The sequence below is a fragment of the Procambarus clarkii genome, chromosome 40, assembly GCF_040958095.1.
Source record: "Procambarus clarkii isolate CNS0578487 chromosome 40, FALCON_Pclarkii_2.0, whole genome shotgun sequence".
Taxonomy (NCBI): domain Eukaryota; kingdom Metazoa; phylum Arthropoda; class Malacostraca; order Decapoda; family Cambaridae; genus Procambarus; species Procambarus clarkii.
Genome location: NC_091189.1, coordinates 8,973,081 through 8,995,879, shown reverse-complemented (window position 1 = coordinate 8,995,879; position 22,799 = coordinate 8,973,081). Strand labels below are relative to the sequence as shown.

General features: G+C 40.3%; 1 protein-coding gene across 1 annotated transcript in view; it reads left to right on the top strand.

Moving 5' to 3' along the window:
* LOC123757883 (uncharacterized) overlaps positions 1-22,799 on the top strand; it is a 335,212-nt gene that overhangs the window by 284,164 nt on the left and 28,249 nt on the right. The window contains exons 10-15 of the mRNA XM_069339056.1: positions 204-889; positions 10,918-11,277; positions 12,785-12,877; positions 15,871-15,996; positions 17,182-17,298; positions 17,981-18,061. Of these exons, the coding sequence (XP_069195157.1) occupies positions 204-889; positions 10,918-11,277; positions 12,785-12,877; positions 15,871-15,996; positions 17,182-17,298; positions 17,981-18,061 (1,463 nt within the window). The remainder of the gene's footprint in view (positions 1-203; positions 890-10,917; positions 11,278-12,784; positions 12,878-15,870; positions 15,997-17,181; positions 17,299-17,980; positions 18,062-22,799) is intronic.

The following is a 22,799-nucleotide window of genomic DNA, read 5'->3' as shown; positions in this document are numbered from 1 at the left end:
GGAAACAAACAATCCCACATTATGTTGTTACCCGGTGGTTTGAGGCTCCTAGTGCCCAAATGAATGAAATATTACCCTGTAATCTGTCCCGCTGAAGCTGCTATCGTTGTTATTATAGGAAGCTTATTGTATAATAGACACATGTATCTATTGTTTCTTGGTTATGGTCTGCATTTTGTAACTGTTCTTTTCTTCTCTTGCAGATGCTAAAGTGGGTGAAAGTCTTCCTCGCCGACCGGATCCCAACGCCCCTACCTCCTCTGGCCCTCAGGGATCAGCACACGCCCACCCACACGCCCATCCCAAGTTCCAGCATCACCCACACGCCCATCACCAGAATCATCAGCACCACCCTCATCCCCATTCACAAAATCAATACCACCATTACAAGAGCGACGACTTGCACAACAAATATCAAATATATCCTGGTCAAAATTACCAAAGCAATGGGCCTTATGCTAACTACCACGGGAGCCAAAATTATCCTCATGGCTACCCGGAGGATAACATTAACTACCCTAATAATTACAAGCCAGCTCACAGTCGACCACCAAATTACCAGGAGAGCCAACAGACTCAACAGGTTAATCCAAACAGTGAATACAATACCCTTAACAGCCAGCGCGGCGGGATGAACGGCTCGTATAGACCCAGTCACTACGATTTCCAGGACTATCACAACTTCAAGAACCACCAGCAGGATTACCAGATCAACAAGCAGGAATTCCAGAACGGCCACCAGGATTACAAGAACCCTCAACTTGAACCTGACTACAAGAACGCTGAATACGGTACATACGGGCGACATCGCGACCCGGCGCTCAATGGCCGCGTACCTAACGCCACCCACCAGCAGCAGTTTTCCGACTCTGAGCTTACGGTATCTAAAGTAAGTGACCGGGATTTTTTATTTACTTGTATCTAGATCTCTTCTGTGAGAGAGCAAGACGTGAAAATTATTTAATGTGGGCAAATGTTTCATCTGAAAGCATTAGAAAGTGTCGTTAGGTTGTTGTTACAAGTAGTGTGTGGAGAGAGGGGGAGGGGAGGGGAATATATGATTAGGCTTTCGGTGAATTTCTTTAAATCTTTAATGTTGTTTATATGGGCATGTATGAATTTGTGGTGCATATGCATACTTATGGGCATTGCGCATCGGGGCATAAGTGTGACAATTGCTTGAACCTGTAGTTTCGCTCTGGGGGTACACCTTCCTGGGATACATACCACTCTACAAAATAGTTGCTTCTTGGATTTTTTTGGAATAATTTTTTTTTGCAATGAATTTTGCTTGTTTTTATTTGTAATGCACACTGAATTTTAAAAGTAGTAGATATTAAATTTTTTAGAGCATGTTAATTCAGTATGTAGCTATTATTAGCTTAGAAATTACTATATAATAATAATACTCATAAAACTAGGGCATGTCTTTAAACTTAACACAAGTAAACAAGAGTTATTAAATATATAGGCTACACTGGAAGGCTACACTATTTATCCACTCATATTTAATTACACTCTAGAACACCTTGACCAATGGGGCGAACATATGTGCCTTTTTATGTTGGGGCTTATCTACTAACCTCCCCATTATCTATAATTTTAAATTATAATTTATACATGTATGTAAACAGTCACATATGTATGTATATGTATGTATACATGTACATGTATACATATGTATGTATGCTTAAGGAAATTCCTGTTTTAATTTTCCTCCATGGTCTGACACTGTCATATATATATATATATATATATATATATATATATATATATATATATATATATATATATATATATATATATATATATATATATATATATATATCACTTTATTTTAAAATTGCATTACACGAAAAGGGTTACAACATTGGTTACATGCAAAGTACAAGGCTACTTGTTACAGGTTGTAGAGCTCCTCCAGCTCCTCGGATGGCGGGCAGGAATCATGGATACAGTGAGCATTTCCTCTCTGGATCGCCACACTAAAGCGCTGAAAGAGGAAACTGGCGGCTCTAGGGTCTCTAGTTATTTCATTTAGCTTGGAACCCAGCTCCTTCAAAAAACTAGCATTACTTTTACCCCAGGCACCAAGTGTATCTGAGGCAATGGAGACAAAATTGTAGTGGTGATCAAGATCTCTGCATTTACGCGACTTAGCTGTTACCCGGTGATTGGCAGCACCTGCCTGGCTGTGCAACATTGAAGTCAACATAGGTGTTGGATAAAGTTGAAATGCAAGTGTAGTCCCACACCAACTGTCTAGGGGTTCACCGTGATCCCGTCTAGGCGATACAAGCTCATCAGGGTTGCGGCTCATTAGGTAACGGGGCTCTCTCTCTACTGGACAACCGGCTGTAGTAAGGCTTCTCTTAATAATGTAATTAACTTCGCCGTGTCTTGCATGTCATCCTCCTGTCCTTTGGTAGAGAAGGCCATGCCGTCCGTACCTGTCAGCCACTGCCTCGCCGCAAATACACCTGTATTCGATATACATATATATAGTCAATTACACAAATACATATACACATCGATAATCTAATACGCACGACGTTTCCGGCATAAACTTTGTTATAAGTACTGGGTACCGTAAATTTAAGTGGATGAGTTGGTTAAGACACACACACACACACACACACACACACACACACACACACACACACACACACACACACACACACTCTGGGGGGCCTCGTAGCCTGGTGGATAGCGCGCAGAACTCGTAATTCTGTGGCGCGGGTTCGATTCCCGCACCAGGCAGAAACAAATGGGCAAAGTTTCTTTCACCCTGAATGCCCCTGTTACCTAGCAGTAAATAGGTACCTGAGAGTTAGTCAGCTGTCACGGGCTGCTTCCTGGGTTGTGTGTGTATGGTGTGGAAAAAAAAGTAGTTCGTAAACAGTTGATTGACAATTGAGAGGCGGACCTAAAGAGCAAAGCTCAACCCCCGCAAAATACAACTAGGCGAACACACACACACACAAACGCGCACACAACAGACACACACGCACACAACACACACACACACAACACACACACACACACACAACACACACACACACACAACACACACACACACACACAACACACACACATACACAATGCTCACTTATTAAAGGCGGTAAGGTATTGTACTATTGACATTTGTGATAGTATTTTAAGATTGCCGTATGTTTGACGGGGTACATAATTAGCTGATTTTTCTTTGGCGCTGTGCATTTGACTACTTTGTGGTTCATGCATTTTTTGACATTTTCGCACAAGTAGTTTAGATAAGTTGGATAAGCACGCTCAAGGGATGGTTTTGGCGTATCGGTTGTTGAACATATGTTGGTCGGCGCCATGCAGGAGAGCAGTTTTTGTTGCAAAGGGGTGGGGTTGGGGGGTTGCATCCTTTATTTGCAACATTCCTTTATACTACGTGCAATATGAGATTTTATATATCTCGGTTGTGTTTCAGCTTCTGGGTCACCCATATGGCCAACCTCCCCCCTCCCCCCCCATTCTCTCCGTCCCACAGGCCTCCCACAAACCTATTCTATTCTGCCCCTACCCACCGCAGCCCAGTCTTCGCTTCCCTATAATTTTTCTCCTCTTTGCGCCTCTCTTCCTTCCATTTACATCTTTCCTCCCTTCCTTAAGTCTAAAATTGTAAGGAGTATCTACCCAATTAACTCTCACTGTCTATTTACACTCCGAGTTAGCAGCACTGATATAAGCATTATACCCCCCCCTCCCTCCCTTCACCCTTTCCGAGTTTTTTTCATTGGGCTAACACCCCCCCCCCGCCTATCGTGTTAGCTTAACCTCACTGATTGCTGCACGATTCTTCACTTCCTGGTTCTCAGGGAATGGTTTTTACCCCAATATTTGAGGCAGTTGCTAATAAATGAAAGTGTGTTTTACTGCTTTTCTAATTCATTCATATTCTCTCTCTCCTTCTTTTGCCCAACCAATTGGGGATGGACGGTAGAGCGACGGTCTCGCCTCATGCAGGTCGGCGTTCAATCCCCCGACCGTCCAAGTAGTTGGGGCACCATTCCTTTTCCCCCCATATCCTGATCCCTTGCAAGTGCTATAAAGTGGTAATGGCCTGGCGCTTTCTCCTGATAGTTCCCCCTGATTTATTTTAGTCTCCATTACTGTTTAATCTCTACATGGGGTCCATAGAAAATGGTAAGGCTTTTATAAACAAGAGTCTGCTAGGAAGCGGCTGGGGGTTGCCTTGACGACGTAATTAAATTTTGCGAGAGTTACTCCCTGGCTGACCATTGAATTCATGAGATTATTCTGGTGGGAAGGGCTACAGTGGGAGAGGTTATTTGTGGTGGGAGGGATGATACGACCATAGATAGCACGATAGCAAGAGTAAGGAAGTGAGAAGGGAAGATGTGGGTGGTTATGTTGCAAGCTTCCATGTAAATGTAGCTGGGAAAAAAGGCTCTTGTCTGAGAGTCGAAGAGCTGAATACCGGCCCAGCAGTCTGTGAGGGTGAAGTTGAAAGGCTATGGGGCGGGGTCAGTTTATGGATGGGACCCAGGCCGGTACAGGCTGATGCGTTGATCGGCGAGGTTAAATTGGAGAGTAACTGGATGGTGCGAGACGAACATTCCTTAGTGTTTTAAGTGGTGGCGAATGAGAATTGGAGGGTAGATGTTCTGAAGGTGTAGTTATGTGAGAGTAGGTGGAGTAGGATCAGCTGGAGGGGTAGAATGGGGTGGGTGGGATGGGGGGGGGGAGGAGGGATATGGGGGGGAAAGGAGCTAGTGGTCCTTACCCATAAGTACTTACCTATCAATGACTATGGGGAAGGATAAGGATTTATGAGCGGAAAGCGCCAAGCCATTACGACTATATAGCACTTGGAAGGGGTTAGGATAAAGATTTGGGATGGGACTGTGGGAAGGAATGGTCTGTGGGGAAGCTAGGTCTAGCTCTTTATTAGACGGTCTAGCACCCCTGTCCACAAGCCTTGTTTTACGTGTTGCATTTTAATTGAACTATTCTGACGTTTGAATGAGTTGTCGATTCTGGCTTTACAGTTGTGGAGGGAGGTGGCTTCCACAACTTCTTCTGGTGCTGGTGCATTCCACTTGTTGACCGCCCGCACCGGGTACCAGAATCTTGTTTTACTTCTTCTTTCCAGCTTCTACGTGTATCCTCTCGTTCTAATTTCTCTCATTTTAAAGAGGCTTTGTCCACCTCTTTGTGAAATACACAAATACAAAGACACAGAGACATTGTGAAACAATGGGCAGAGTTTCTTTCACCCTATGCCCCTGTTACCTAGCAGTAAAATAGGTACCTGGGTGTAAGTCAGCTGTCACGGGCTGCTTCCTGGGGGTGGAGGCCTGGTCGAGGACCGGGCCGCGGGGACACTAAAGCCCCGAAATCATCTCAAGATAACCTCAAGAAGATAACCTTGTCAGTTCCTCTCAGTATCCTGTATGTTACGATCATGTCTCCAGTTGTTTCTTCTCGTCTCTAAGGGTTGTGATGTCTACTTTGCGTAACTTTCTTTAACTTTGTACATTTTCAATTCTGATTTTATGCTTCACAAAATGCGGATTCCGGGATGGTGCCACATATTCTGGAATAGGTTTAATGGCTATGTAGATTACCTTGAAAACTCCCTAATTTAGATTTGAAACGAGGTACTAATGTTTGCCAGCATCCCATATGTTATCCTCTGTGTGATGCCTTTGGATATAATGTTAAAATGATAATCCTCTCCCAAATCTTTTTCTCTGACTTCTCTGTAGTTGCCTTCCCTTATAGTGTAGACCTGTTGATACCTTCTGATCTCAACAGGTGATTCTGATTTTAACCATGCCGTAGCTCAGTCGATTAAGGCAGCGTCTGGGATCCTCTCGGACGTAGGTTCGAACCCTCGTCACGACCCTTGTGGATTTGTTCATTTGATGCATCACGCTATTGTGATTTCTGTGTGTAACTTCTGATCCCCTTTCTCCCCTTCCTATCTTCATTACATCATAACTGTTGGGATTGCATTCTAGCAAGCATTTGTTTACCCGCTCCTGGAGTTAGTCAAGGTCCTCCTGTAACTGTGTAGGCTTTCCTTAGGTTTTTACATTTCTATAGACTATAGGCGAGAATCAGGAGCTGAACCACCTTATGAGCCTATGAACAAGACCTAGAAGCTGTGATACAAAACCTGCTAATATAAAAAAACAATGTTGCACAAGTTGCAAACTGTACAAGACGGCATTGCAAATAAATGACTTTTAACCCCCCCTCCAATGTTGAATCCTGAACTGTCTGCAGCGGACAAACTGAGACTTGTTTTATTTGGTCGTGGGCTGCTACCAGCCTCTGGAGGGTGGAGGCCCCCACGCTACCTCACTCACCAGCCAGCAGGTATATTGTGGGTCTGAACATAGTCCTAGACTAAAGTACTTTGTTAAGAGCATATATACACACAGATAAACATGCTACACACCCTTGTGTACATCCCTCCTGGGCGTACTTACCTGTGCTACTCCCATTACTAATTTTTTTTCCATTTCTTGGAGCATATTTATACATTTTGGCAAGATATTAAGCCCTTTTTGTATTATTTTAAAATGCCTTTAGATACTTTTGAACAGTATAAGCATTTAGATAACTTGGCAGTATATTTGCATTTAGCTGCATCATCGTAAAAACATACTTTTAAACCAAAGCTTAGCTGCCTCGGCTGTTATAGTGAAACATGGAATTAGTGGCATTAACTCTGATATTTGGCAGATAGAACGCCAACGCACGAGAGAGAGAGAGAGAGGTACAATGAGGTCTTGGCTTAGGCCCATGCGCTTGAGAAACTACATTTTTATCTAGACTAAATGGAGCTATTTTCCATACTGCATGAAGCATAACGTTATAGAGCATGGCGGGCAGAACCAGCGCCCAGAATGTGGACTCTGAGGAGCACCCCTCGGAGCTGTCTGTGCCTCACGCCGGCATGTCCAGAGCATGGTTTTATAATTTAGTGGTCAGAGTTCCAGAAACTGTTGTGGTTGGCAGTTTATTATTGCATATTATATATTATTATTAGAAAGTGTAAATATTCTCTAAGGGTCTTTACCTGTAAAGTTTTCTCTTTTTAATAGGATCATTTTTCTCAAAATTAAATGGGTTCTAACATCAACTGACACTAAATTCCACACTGCTCTTGGAAGGAACCTGATTATGTGTACACACGCGGACGTGCACAGGAGAGCGCATTCTTGGATGTGTGCGTGTTTTAAAATGTGTGCCCTTGAGTGCGTGCGCGAGCTTGTGCATGTATTGAGTGCCAAAATGAATAAGAGCTCACGTCTGCATGGTTTAATGTAGGACCGAGACGCGTGCGCATGCTTGTCGGGGCGCATGTGAATGGTGTAATTCTCGTATGTGAGGGGCTTGTGGCCTAGAGAGTGTGTCAGGAAGTGTGTGTGTGAATATATTGTAGGTTTTTCACGTTTTTCTGTCTCTTTATTTCCATTCGACATCTGGAGAACTGCTTCACCGTATTGACATACACGGCTGCTGTTGTACCCAAGCTGTGTACCAGTAGCATAACAAATTAGGGTTCCTTTCATTATTGTTTTGTTTATTTATAGATAGAGAATGACTCGTTATATTCGTTTAAAATTTAATATACATATGATCATACAAACTAACAGTACCTTTGTTTTGGTTAGCGTATTCCAATGCCAGCTGTTATTGTTATTATTCTATTGAGATACAGTATTTACAATGTCAAACGTGCATGGGTGAGTCCATAGAGTTTCATCATAAGAGAGATGGGGAAAGATATGTCTTCCCACAAAGACCCCCCCCCCCTACCACTAGTCTGCCCTACCATAACCATCCCTCCAACCTCATCACCAACGACACACCCATAATATTACCTCATTTCTCACCCACATCTCCCTTCCCTCATTCAAACCCCGACAACCAAACCCTCTCATCTATATCTATCATTACTAATTACAAGCACCAAAGACTCATATATATATATATATATATATATATATATATATATATATATATGTCGTACCTAATAGCCAGAACGCACTTCTCAGCCTACTATTCAAGGCCCGATTTGCCTAATAAGCCAAGTTTTCATGAATTAATGTTTTTTCGTCTACCTAACCTACCTAACCTAACCTAACCTAGCTTTTTTGGCTACCTAACCTAACCTTACCTATAAATATAGGTTAGGTTAGGTTAGGTAGGGTTGGTTAGGTTCGGTCATATATCTACGTTAATTTTAACTCCAATAAAAAAAAATTGACCTCATACATAGAGAAAATGGGTTAGCTTTATCATTTCATAAGAAAAAAATTATAGTAAATATATTAATTCAGGAAAACTTGGCTTATTAGGCAAATCGGGCCTTGAATAGTAGGCTGAGAAGTGAGTTCTGGCTACTAGGTACGACATATATATATATATATATATATATATATATATATATATATATATATATATATATTATTAAATATGACCGAAAAAGTAAGATTAATAATTCTAACACGAATTTTCTCAATCTTTCGTACATTTCTTTTCACTGTTGGAGGTAAATCAAAAATCAATTCTCCAAAATTCATTTTTATTTCTAGTCTGACGCGACACGAGCGCGTTTCGTAAAACTTATTACATTTTCAAAGACTTTAGTTTACAAATACACAACTGAATAGAACTTACGCATCTCCGATTTTATATCTACATTTGAGTGAGGTGGATGGGGTGAGATGGCATTAATAGGGTATTAATTTCATCAACACAAGACAGAACAAGAGGTGGCATTAATAGGGTATTAATTTCATCAATACAAGACAGAACACGAAACAATGGGTATTGAATAGAAGTGTTTGTAGAAAGCCTATTGGTCCATATTTCTTGATGCTTCTATATTGGAGCGGAGTCTTGAGGTGGGTAGAATATAGTTGTGCATTAATTGGCTGTTGATTGCTGGTGTTGACTTCTTGATGTGTAGTGCCTCGCAAACGTCAAGCCGCCTGCTATCGCTGTATCTATCGATGGTTTCTGTGTTGTTTACTAAGATTTCTCTGGCGATGGTTTGGTTGTGGGAAGAGATTATATGTTCCTTAATGGAGCCCTGTTGCTTATGCATCGTTAAACGCCTAGAAAGAGATGTTGTTGTCTTGCCTATATACTGGGTTTTTTGGAGCTTACAGTCCCCAAGAGGGCAATTGAAGGCATAGACGACGTTAGTCTCTTTTAAAGCGTTCTGTTTTGTGTCTGGAGAGTTTCTCATGAGTAGGCTGGCCGTTTTTCTGGTTTTATAGTAAATCGTCAGTTGTATCCTCTGATTTTTGTCTGTAGGGATAACGTTTCTATTAACAATATCTTTCAGGACCCTTTCCTCCGTTTTATGAGCTGTGGAAAAGAAGTTCCTGTAAAATAGTCTAATAGGGGGTATAGGTGTTGTGTTAGTTGTCTCTTCAGAGGTTGCATGGCGTTTCACTTTCCTTCTTATGATGTCTTCGACAAAACCATTGGAGAAGCCGTTGTTGACTAGGACCTGCCTTACCTCCTGACTAGGAGGTAACTAGGAGGTTGACTAGGACCTTTGATTTACCTCCAACAGTGAAAAGAAATGTACGAAAGATTGAGAAAATTCGTGTTAGAATTATTAATCTTACTTTTTCGATCATATTTAATAATATATGTCTACAGGAAAGACTGCTACCAAAATATACTAATATATATATATATATATATATATATATATATATATATATATATATATATATATATATATATATATATATATATATATATATATATATATATATATATATATATGTCGTACCTAGTAGCCAGAACTCACTTCTCAGCCTACTATGCAAGGCCCGATTTGCCTAATAAGCCAAATTTTCCTGAATTAATATATTTTCTCTAATTTTTTTCTTATGAAATGATAAAGCTACCCATTTCAATATGTATGAGGTCAATTTATTTTTATTGGAGTTAAAATTAACGTAGATATATGACCGAACCTAACCAACCCTACCTAACCTAACCTAACCTATCTTTATAGGTTAGGTTAGGTTAGGTAGCCGAAAAAGTTAGGTTAGGTTAGGTTAGGTAGGTTAGGTAGTCGAAAAACAATTAATTCATGAAAACTTGGCTTATTAGGCAAATCGGGCCTTGCATAGTAGGCTGAGAAGTGAGTTCTGGCTACTAGGTACGACATATATATATATATATATATATATATATATATATATATATATATATATATATATATATATATATATATATATATATATATATATATATATATATATATATATATAATAAATTAGGTCTAGAATTGCTAATTTATACCTAGGACAGATTAGGTTTATGGTTAGCCTGTTTCAGTTTTGGTATGCCCTTTCGAATTTCAGTAGTACAAAACGTGATTTTTTGGGGGAAGGTACAACAATCCATATGTTGTACTTCCATTAATAGTAGCTCTTGGTACTATAATTTTTGAAGGAATGTCTTCATACATAGTTATGAGTAATGGATGATAGAATTCTTTGGTGATAGTGGCTTGCTTGCCCCACATTCAACATCCCCAGATAATTAACATGCACGAGAAGGAATAGTGTGATAATCTACCCTATAAATGCATGTCGAAAAAAACGAGTTAATGGATTGGTAGAAAATAAACGATTTGTATACGTGAATGTCTTATATTGATTAGACAATTGCGTGCCAGTGGAAGATTCTCTATGGATGGTGTGTTTGATTTGCGGAATTGAAGGTGCTCTTGCATAATTTTGTCTTGAGCGTGCGTTGTTTGTGCTGCTGATTCTAGTCAAATGGCGTATGTGAATGAGATATATATGTTACCAAGTTTTGCGTGTGTTTGTATGTGTGCATGGATTGACGGGTTGTGGTCCCCCCCTTGTGCAGCGTAGGGCTCGACGTGCCCTGAACGGTGGAGCGGGTGGCGGGGAGCGTCCGGCCTCCCTCCACACCACGCCACAGCACACCTTCTCTTCCTCCACCACCACTACTAACACCGTCCCGTACTACCACCACCTCCACCACCACCATCACCACCACCTCCACCACCAACAGCAGCAGCCACCAGCAGCACCGCCAGTGGGGGCGCAAGAGAGCGTGGAGGTGCGGGGGCTGCAGGGGGTGAGCGCGGGAGAGCTGTTGGGCAAGACTCACGAGGAATTGGTATTACTGCTAATCCAGCTTCGCAGACATCACTCGGCGCTCCAGGCCGCCAGACACCACGCGCGCCTTGAGAGAGACTCCCAGGTACGCCCACGCTGCCGCCCATGCCACAAACCATCAGTGTGTATGTCCACACCCTCTTTCCCCCCCACCCCCCGGGGCGTGTATGTGCTTTAATCCCTGGGGGAACAAACTGCAGATTAACCCGACTAATCGACACTCAGGGCACTGCTAATCACTGATGCTGATGTTTCTTGCGGTCTAACCTCACTATGTGACTCGGCTGGTAGGCGTCGGCGTAGTTTCACCACTGGAAGACTAAATTTTATTTTAATGCTAGAAACGTGTAAAAAATTGCCTTTTTATTTTTTATTTTATTTTAATGCTTTGCTTTTTTATGTGCTGGGTTCAGTAGATTGCATGTCCTAATTGTTAATGCTTTTCTTTCGCAGACGATAATTCTTAATTTGGCATATCATCACGGTTTTGCTTCAGTTTGGCTTATTTATTTTAATTTGCATGCCATCTTTGTGTCGTGTATCTGCATAATTTACACCGTTGTAGTGCATGATGCCAACAATCACATACATTTAATTTGCCTAGTTTGCATGTGAGATTGTGTTACTATGAGTTTGTTAATGTTATCTTCTATGTAGCAATTCTATGTAGTACGGATATGCAAATCTTCGGATTTCACAATTGTAGACTTAATTTTATCTAAAATCTAATTAAACTAGCTGTAAATAGTACAGTAGTCGTTAAACTGTTCATAGTGAGTCATTTCCAGAGTCACATCCTCTTTCTCATAGCGACGGCAAGCAGAGGCAGGCTGGAGGGAGCCACCATGCAGGGGGTGAAGCATTGTAGTCTTCAAGATCTTGAGTGATACCTGGTTGATACCTGGTTGATGGGGTTCTGGGAGTTCTTCTACTCCCCAAGCCCGGCCCGAGGCCAGGCTCGACTTGTGAGAATGAGTGAGAGCTCTGGTACTGATGTTAAGGAAAACATCATAACATGTTATATATAATATATATATAACCAACCAAGACCGAAGAATCTTTAGAAATGAACGTCAGCTGAATTAGAGCAGTGTTAAGTCAAAATAATTACCTCGAAGTACAAATTAATTATCAGTGCATGTGAAAGAACTGTTACCATGTATTTGTCTTTGCCACACTTTAGGGGCTTCATTATCAATAGCAACTATGGTATTATTGCAGTTATTCATTAATTTATCAACATTTAATTCATTCAAGGTTGGCGGACTCCTTAAAAAACAAAATAAAGTCAAGATACATATTATTGCTCATAAAGACTGTGATAAAATTATAACTCCAAGTTATTAACTTAAAGTTCAAAACAAAGCAGAGTCTGTGTGACCTTATGATGACACTACAATACATAAGTCATTGTAGGAGAGAATTGAGTTATAGGATGAATCATCACTTTACTAGATTATAAGACACAATGTACCTGGAGTCATCATATCTTTGGATATTGTACAAATGCGACAACTGGAGAGCTAACAATAAATGCAGTATAATGCCCTTTGCCACCACAGTAGTCATTTAGACTTGCACACTTATCTTAGGCTCGTCTGGCACAACTGGATGGGGAGCATCGCGAGGAACATCTTCGGCGTCTCGCGACCCTCAACCACCACCTCCACGACCTAGACAAGCAGGTACAATTTGTTTAACCATTCACGTTACCATACTCCAAGTACATTAATGGAAAGGCTCAATCCTTACATTCATTGGTTGTGACATCTTGTGATTTGGGGAAGGTGGTACAGGGGGGGGGGGAACATCATTATTTGGTTGGGTTCTCTTAAACTGCCGTGAACTTGTGAATACCTTCCACCATTTTCCTTTCTTCCAGTAACTCTTAGGTCACCACCAATAGATTTTGTTTGGGCAAGGTGAATACTGGCATCTCGAATGGATTCAAATGATCAGCAGTATCATTTACTGTCCATTGGGTTAAGGATCATGGCTAGTGTGTACAGGGTCTCCATGAAAAGTGAGAGCAGAGCAGTGGGATAGGTAAATTACTCGAGTTTCTGATGGGTGGTGGTTGGTATTTAAGATGTGTTCACATCTCTTCAAGACATGTCTTCAAGAATCTGCCTTGCGTGGACTAATTGTAGGTATTCATCCTATTTCTACTGTTGTAACCCATTTTTGCTCAGCTAGTCCATACCAGCAGGTGGGATAGATGATTACCTGATTTGTAGTGCTGCTGGCTATAGGGATAACATCAGTGATATAGTGTGGCTAGTGGCTGATGGTATTCTTGCTGCTGGCTTCTCTTGATCCTCGCATGAAGACGATGTTCCAAACAATCCCCCTTCACCTGGGGAGGATGGGTGTGTACTGAAGTAGGGAGATATCAGTACTATGGAAGGACTTCCGCCCTGTTGTTGCACCTAAGGCAGTAGAAGATACTGTACTTATGTATTAATTTTGGGGGGATTTGTCAGCCTTAGACTTTTTCTAGCCCAGTTGTACAAGCCTGTCAAGCACTTGGCATGGGGCATTGTGCTTGAAAGTTGACCCAATTTACTAGGTTTTCTGCCAGTGACGTATATCTTTGCCCCGTGTCATTTATTTTAAAATGTGATTGATATGTTAGATGATACACAACTTTCAATTTTTGTATTTTAATTTCTGTCTTTCAAACAAGTATTTTTGGTGATATAGTATCTGACTTTTGTGTTAATTTTTGGCAGTTTTGGATTGATCTCTGATTCACATGCTTCTCTTGCATCTTGCAGAGAGCCAAATTCTGGTTATGGCTCTCACTAGGTAAGTGTGGCTCACAGAAACCAGACATGATCCTAAGGCGTAGTGGATACCAGTGCATATGTACAGTGCCACCACTTATTGGGCCTTCCTAGACAAATTTAATACCATTTCCATCTTCACTTTCATATTTTTCGTTTAACATTCACACACAAAATTGATGACATATCATATTCAGTGTAATCATCTCTATTTGGGAAGGCCATTAATTTGTGCACAAATATGAATTAGTCAGTAAACTTTTGTCAAAATATTCTTTTAGCTCTTAAACAAATTCAAACTACAGCACAGTATGGTACATCTTTTGGACAATTTTTAAAAACATGGGATGGTCTTTTTATTGCTAAAGGAATGTGGAAGGAATGAACCCACCGCTGCCACCATTGTAACGTAACGGAAATGAAATGGAAAGAAATAAAAAAATATGGTGTAGGGCAGAGGGTGGGGGAGGTAGAGAGGTGTGAGGAAGAAGTAGGGTCAGGAAAGGGAAAGTTTAGCATGAGAAGGCGAGACTGAGCTCAAGGAGGAGATTAGAAGAGTAGAAAGTAAGAGGGGCTTGAATAGGGATAAGATAGAAAGGTTGAAGAGTAAAAGGATGAAGGATGAAAGTTGCTGCCACCATCCATTCAAGTTAGTTAAGTACTGTATAAGACAAGGAATGGAACTTGTCTGTACTTTAAGCTGTTATCAAATTTTATCATGTATCAACTGGAATCATGTACTTGTACATGCAAGAATCTTTAAGTCAGTAACCTCAGAGGGCTATCCACTCTAGCTTTCAAAATAAGAAGTTTTAGGGAACAAAGGGTTTTTTTCTTTTAGCTACCACACTTTTAGGGAACAAAATTAAAGGCAATCTAAAAGCATAAGTTAATCTATTAAATCTTTAACATGAGATCTTCACTCACATTCATAATTCATTCATATCTTTGGATGTTAAATGACAACAATAATATACAAGGTGGAGTCACCACACAGGAATTTGAGGACACTACAGCTAACTGCACCTGAAAATCATATAACACCTTAAGTTGTAAACACACCAAATTTGTCACCTTAAAGTTCAACTCACCAAGTCTCTGAATCCAAGTTGGATAGAGAGGGGGGGGGGGGCTACAGTTGACTGGCAGTCCCCCCTTCTGGCCTGGGGAGGCTAGTCTTGCTGGCTGGAGCCTCGATCTACTCGCTCCTGCTCAATCTTCAATCCTCTCTGTGTCTGATTTTTCGAATGTACAGTTCCCTGGGTATTTATGGGGGAACCGGGAGTTAAGCTCTGCCTACTAGTAAGATAGCCTTAGGCTCTCTACCTACCACTGGTCGGCCGAGCGGACAGCACGCTGGACTTGTGATCCTGGGTTTGATCCCAGGCGCCGGCGAGGAACAATGGTTTCTCGTTTCAATGGTTAAAGTTTCTTTCGCCCTATGCCTCTGTTACCTAGCAGTAAAATAGGTACCTGGGTGTTAGTCAGCTGTCACGGGCTGCTTCCTGGGGGTGGAAGGCCTGGTCGAAGACCAGGCCGCGGGGACACTAAAGCCCTGAAATCATCTCAGATAATCTCAAGAAACCACGCCTGAACAGCGGCTTGTTTGATGGAAAGACACCACCAACCGTCTGCAATTATCAGCTTAGAAGAAAGCAATGTCAATTCACACTACCTGACCACTTGTCAACTTGTGGTCATTAACTTCTATAGGTGTGACTTCTTACTGTGTACTAAAGACAGACAGTCTGGTGCCTCAAATATCATGTATAACTGACTCTTGTATGTAAAATAAAACTAAACACCTTTATGGTGTTACATTGTAACTAAAGCTATATTTCACTAATTGTTTACTTGTACCTTGTTTCTAACAAATAATTATACCTAAGCAGTATGAAATGGGTAAACCACTCATCAACCTTGTGGACAACATGGTCAAACTTGGATCCCTGTATCGAGGAGGAGACTCCAGACTTATTGCTCAACAGGACCCAAGGAGATCTCGCTCATACTATCCGGTATGTTAGGTGTACTGTATATAATTTATGCCATTTTTAAGAATCATTTATAATAAATGTAATATAACATATTTATTACTTTTATTCCTGTAGAATAATTGTTTTTCAGGTCACAAGTACTGTATTGAAAAATGCTGTACAGTACTGTAAGGTAAAATTAATGGTTCCAGGTCAGGCCATGGGCACTCCACTTATAGCAGTTTCCCAAATTGGCTTAATTAATTCCATTTATACTATCTCTGTTTTCTTTCATTAAATCATGCCTTTATACTATTTAAGATAACTTAATTCCATTTATACTATCTCTGTTTTCTTTCATTAAATCATGCCTTTATACAATTTAAGATAACACCCCCATTACCATGCCTCTACCTTTTTAAACTCTCAGATTTTGAGTCTCTCAGACTTTATTTTATTTTCATCTCCCTATTTTTAATTTTCTTTTCTTCTCTTTTTTCCTTTTTTCCTTTTTCTCTTTTCTTTTCTCTTCTTCCTCCATCATCCCTCTCATCATCCTCTCCCTTTCAACCTCGCTTGCTTCCTCTCTTCCCTGCCTACTTCCCACTCCTCTTCCCCAATTCTTAGACAATTTATTATTAAGAAGCACTGAAACAACTGTACAGTGCAGTACTCTCTTAAAATACTGCGTATCTTACAATCATTAAAAACTCCATGGGAATCGCACCTTATATTTCATACTTTAATGCTATAAAAATCGCCTGGGAGTGTGTATAGTTGCTAATATTGCTTGAAGCATTTAACTTAGACTTACCCTGACCAGCCTATGTCCATCCCATACCCTAGACCATTCCTTCCTGCAAATTTAGGTGAGGCTAGCTCCAAGCATCTGGTCATCAACTTTGAATAGACTCACTCACTCTTATAGATATAGATTAGTAAAACTGTAGAAGGGGGTAGAGGAGGTGAGATGGTGGGGGAAAGTAGTGGAGGACAGACAGATCCAGGCACCACCACCAAGTGCCTTTTCTAGTGTTTTTAATTATTTGGAGTTTTTACCTATGTATTTTTTTTCATGAAATTTTGTGTATTGAGATATGCAGATTTTGTAGTAGGTGGCCAAGATACCTCTGTTGATTAACCTTATTAAATTTTTACTATGCCTTTTAGCATTATTATTGTGATTTCAACTGATGTTGCTTACTAAATATTTGATTGTCTTGACAGGCAAATGGCTATGATTCACTTCAATTCTCTAGGAGAATACAGGAGAGGAGAATAGTAGCAGAAGATTTACAGCTACAAGAGTATGAATTAGCAGCAGCAGATCAAGCTGACCTGGAGGTAGGTGTAGAGGAACCGTTGTGATTCTTGCTTGACACATATAAATGGCTGCTGTTGTTGCTGCATATGCTATCAAATCTCATAATATAATCTCAGGGATAAGATCGATCAAAGTTAATGAAGACTTTGTATGTATGTGTCAACATCTGGTGCAGAATTGCACCGTTCAATTTTTTTATTTTATCACCTTTTCTAAGTTTTGTTTTCTTATAGTAGGGATGCAAATTCTTTCATTTTTCCTGAAAATTATTGGCACTAGAAATACTGTACATGATAGATAACTGAATTTTGTTATAAATTATAGTTTCATTAAATATATTTATACAGTTCAGTAATGCTGTTAGAGAACCATATGATAAGAGCGTTACAATAATTTTCCTTACAAATAACTTTAAAGCAGGTGTACATTGTCTGTAGAAATGCTTGCTGTAATTGAGATTACATTTGGGAGATTTGAGTGTATACAGTAAGTTGAATATTTAGTTGCTGTAAATGTTTTATTTGTATCAGTTTAGTACAGTAGTTCTGTATCATAATTTTCAGAAAGTTTTACAAACAATCATTATGTTGTGTATGTATGTTGTAATTCAATCAGGAGAGTTTCATTAAAAAACAGGTTATTTTATTTGCTACATCATTTGAATATCAAGAATAATATCATACAGTAACATTAAAATTGCAGGGAAAAGTGATGCAATTGTATAAGTTGGACAAGAACCTACATCAAGAATCACTGACCATTCAGAGCTTGCAGAGAGAGAAGGTTCGAATGCTGTATATCCTTCATTTCTAGATTGACAGAACCTTTAACTATTCCTCTTTTGGGTATCAGAAGATTATATTTGTTAGATTCTGGGTCCTTTTTGGTACTTCGTGTTTGTTAAATGGGAGGTTATAGGGCAGTGCAGGCACTTCAAGGATTTTCAAGATGGTAACTTTGGAAATGTATAATAAAAGAAGGAAGCTTTGTTGAAATATCCTTAAAGTGGTGTATTGTCCAAAACCCTGAATTCCTCATGCTATTGGTAGCTAGCATGATGACTTTACCTCAAAATTTCTGCATCAGTATTTAAGTGTCTTTAACCTTAATGCTGTCTTTAACCTTAGATAATATATGTATGATGTTTTATTTACTTAAATTTTTAATAGGTAAGTAAACATTATGCATTATTAAAGGTTCAAAGACGCAGATTTTTAGAAAACTTTCAAGCCGTATTTTTACTAACAGCAACCCTGTTTGATATGTGCATAAAGTTTATTTAAATGATCTTGGAACTATAGGTGTATGATTGTTGTAGAACCATGTAATATATAGCTGCACATGTATGTGTGTGTGTGTGTGTTCCAACACGGTACAAGTTATGAGCATATTTCTGCTGAAATTTGTATTTGCTCACTGGCAAAACCCATTTCAATACTGTGTTCTTACATAAAGCACATTAAAACTGACTTATCTAAGTTGTCATATTTCTGGGCTTCCTGAAGCTATCTCGCTGGAATTGCTTCATGCAAATGCGTCACATCCGATACAGGAGTTCTGTTTGGCCTACCAGGGACCAGAGCCAAACCATGGGCCCCTCTTCCCATAGAGGCACAGAGAGTGAGTGACAATTCATCACTCACAATCCAGAAAAGCATCCAGAAAGTTAGTGAAACTTTACAGACAACTGGAGGGTTAACAAAGACTGAGCCTCAAGACTACTAAACAACTCTGCAAATGATTCATACAAAACAAGAAAAACATTCAAAATTAGTATAAAACTTGTAGTACTGAATGCCACCCCCAAGCAGGCCAGCTTATGCATGCAGCCATCTTCCTTTGTCAATATGGAGCTGATGAACAGCCCAGCAATGAACTGTCTAGCCTGATAGGAAATGAGTGACTCAGGGAGCCACAGGGGCTCATCTAAGAAAACGTGTTTCACTGCACACAGTGCTGGGTTTCGAGGGGGAGCCCCCCAGTGCTTCCTGAAGCTAACCACAGAGAACACAAATGGAACTTACCAGGGGAGGAGGAAAAGCGGTATGCATTAGGAAGAAGACGAGAATCCAGGGCAGAAGGCATGGCCCAAATCATCACATGACTGACTGAACGGACCAGGAATTTTAATCAAATACCAGGCCACCAGAACCCTGTTTTGGTGGCCTGGTATTTGGCCAGGCCAAATACCTGTTAGACTGCCAAAACCCATGATCCCGAATATCAGCCCAGGACATGTTCGAGAAGACTGCAATCACTGCTGCATGCTTGGGGACATCATGGACCCAAGGGTAGACCACAGGCTGGCTAGTTTTGATGACACTGCAGACAACCTGGGAAATACAAGCTTTGAACAGGGGACTAAGGAAACAGGGACAGCCAACAAGATGTCCACAAGGCAGTGATCTACAGATAGCGGTGAAGAGTCCCCACTAGAGACAACAAGTGATACACCCCCAGCCAAACCACGCCAACTAACAGACCCCTCTGAAACCTAGTGACTTATTCTTCACCAGAAAATAACGAGTAGGCTACAAATGAACATACTGCCTACCAGGGCCAAAGGAGCAAAACTCCACTCCTCCAGAAAAATGCTCAACCCTACTGCCACAGGCAAGAGCTAACAGAAACACAGATTTGAGAAAGTTATTATGAGCTGCAGGGAACACCGTAAATCAAGGTGAGGAGAGACAACCAAAACCCAACCAAGAGACGACACTAAGATGACTCAGGAGGAACGTGAGCTGGTCAGAGATGAAAAATGCAGGAGACAACTTGCAGAACTGTACTGATGAAGAGTCGAAGCTGAACACAAACAACAGCTGCTCTACCCAGCACCGAGCCTTAAGAGGCAGCAGTATCAGGTATATGATGCTGATCAAGGAACAACCAAGACAAAATGGACAGGACAGCCCTGACCAAAACTGAATAAAGGTGACAAAGAGAGAGAGATACTGTAGTGGCAAAATGAACATCAAATGTGACCCATTTGCATGGAGCATTCTCAGCAAGATAGCTTCAGGGAGCCACCTAGGCTCATTACATTCACTGCTGCATTTTTCTTGCCTGTACAATACTTGAATCATATGTGAGTCTTTTTTTTTGTAAGCTATTTTATAACATGCACACAACAATGTAGGACTTTTAATTAGCTGAGCCATATAAGGGTTAATATCATACATAGTGCTAGTGCCAAAACAGCCATAACCACTTTTCTCTAATACATACTCCTTCTTGTCCATGGTAAGTAATTTCCTCTAACCCTTACCAACTTTACTTTGAGTACTCTCACTGCAAAGTAACTTTTATTCATGGGAGGTCAATGTGCTATGATAGACACAAAGACATGGCCAGGATGTATCCCTGTCATTAGTACTGGACCAGCCACAGAAAAATTCTTATTTCTATATTCTTCTAATTTACTATTTTTAGTACGATTTAAGAACAGTAGATCATCTATAAATATGTAACTAGTATTTAAGTAATATTTACAGATATTTACTATAAAAGGCAACAAACTTTTAAAACATTTAGAAAATATTATTGCCAATACAGTAGTACCATTGATGCCACGTTGGTCCAAATTTTCCCTCACAGTTTGAAAACTCACAAAAGGACTTGTTCTTGTTATTAACATTGAACACTTGTTCATGTACTTACCAAGTTGTGCTTGCAGGGGTTGAGCTTTGGCTCTTTGGTCCTGCCTCTCAACTACCAATTAACTGGTGTACAGATTCTTGTGCTTATTGGGCTCTATTCACTCTACATTTGAAACTGTATATGGAGTCAGCCTCCACCTCATCACTGCCTAATACATTCCATTTGTTAACTACTCTAAGACTGAATTTTTAGTTTCTAATGTTTCTGTATGTATGTATGTTTGTATGCCTGCAAGTATTTTTATTATATTGTATATATAAAATGATGCAAGCCAAAGTATTGTGGGTAATAACATTTCATTTGTTCCAAGGTCATATTTAAAATCTCCTTGAATCCCAGAGTGATTCATGCAAAACTAAACAATTTTGCAATGGATAATGAGTACCTTTGAAATCTTGTGTTTTGACAATGCCTAATTATATTTATTTTTCATTATATAAATTGGATTTTCAATGAATTCAGGAATATTAAACTGTTAAGGGACTGTAAAACTAAATATTAATTTAAACTCTTCCACAAAATATGTTGTCTGAAGTGAAATGTTCTTTTTCTAAATAAGACCTTTGAATCCTTCCACTGCCAGCTCCTGTATGGTCCACTCAGGACTCGTGTCACACGAAAGCTATTTAATCATTATGTATCTTTACAAGGTCCTGTTGTAAGGGAGGGAAGGGAAAACATGGCGAGTCAAACTCAAGCCACCAAAATGGGTACAGTATGAGCTTGTTATGCTGCAAAATTAAAAAATTATGATTTGAACATCAACTGAAAGCAAGAATTAAAAGCAATACTACTTAATTAGACTGCCAATTATCACAGGAAACTTCTGTTCATAAATCATAGGCTGCCACCTGGTGGCATAACTCTCAGCACAATAGTTATGAGAGTCGATTACCTTCTTATTTGTTCAAAAAGGATCATTTGTTACACTTGACATCCTATTGATATGTACCACATCTGGTCCTTTTCCACCTCCCATTTTATGGAGGAGGTCTTTTCCACCTCTCATTTTACCTCAGTCGGACAGAGAGAAGGGAGGGAGAGAGATGCCCAGAAACACCATCTAGCACCACCAGCTTTAGATGATGCAAGCACACTTCAGTGCTGAAGATATTAATGATCTGGATTAATATGACAAAAGTGCCTGCAAATAGCTCAGTGGAGAAAGAGGCCACTAATACACAGAACCCAAAAAATGAAACCTTCAAAGGAGACCATGTAGAGCAACAGGGGCATACACCATGCAGTCTCTGAACCTGTAACAGGCTGCCAATCAGAAAGACACCTAATTCCTTGAGCCACGAGATACATAATGCATGTAAAGTAAGTTGCCCATGAGGAGCTGGAGATCTCAGTGAGACAGTAACACCTCCCAGTGACCTGTTGAAGATAAGAGGCAAGCCAACGCATAGTGATCAGAGGAAGAGAGGGAAGCATATCTAGTGTCCCAAACCAAACTCAACCATTGTGAGATGCTGACATGGAGTTACATAGAAATAGTTTGACTACGAACTTAAAATGGGCCAGCATCTGTAATGTTGTGTCCCCTATCTGGTATGCAAAGGTGACATTTTGAAACCTTGATCAACAGTCTTCAAAGTTGCCTAAGACATAATTTCCAAGAACTGAAGCTCTCGAAAGACCATGTGAGTAAGCCAGCTGAATGTTCTCGGAACCAAGTTGAGCCTGAAAGGAAGAGCTTGCTTGTAGTAGGTGAGCTCAACCTGAATCCCCACATCCAGTCCTTGAACCTTAGGTGAACTGGTATATGCCACTATTTTCCCTTGAGGTCCAGAGAAATGAACCAAGACTGACCTAAAGCCACCTAACAAACCATGGGTTTGGTGATCACCCATAGCAT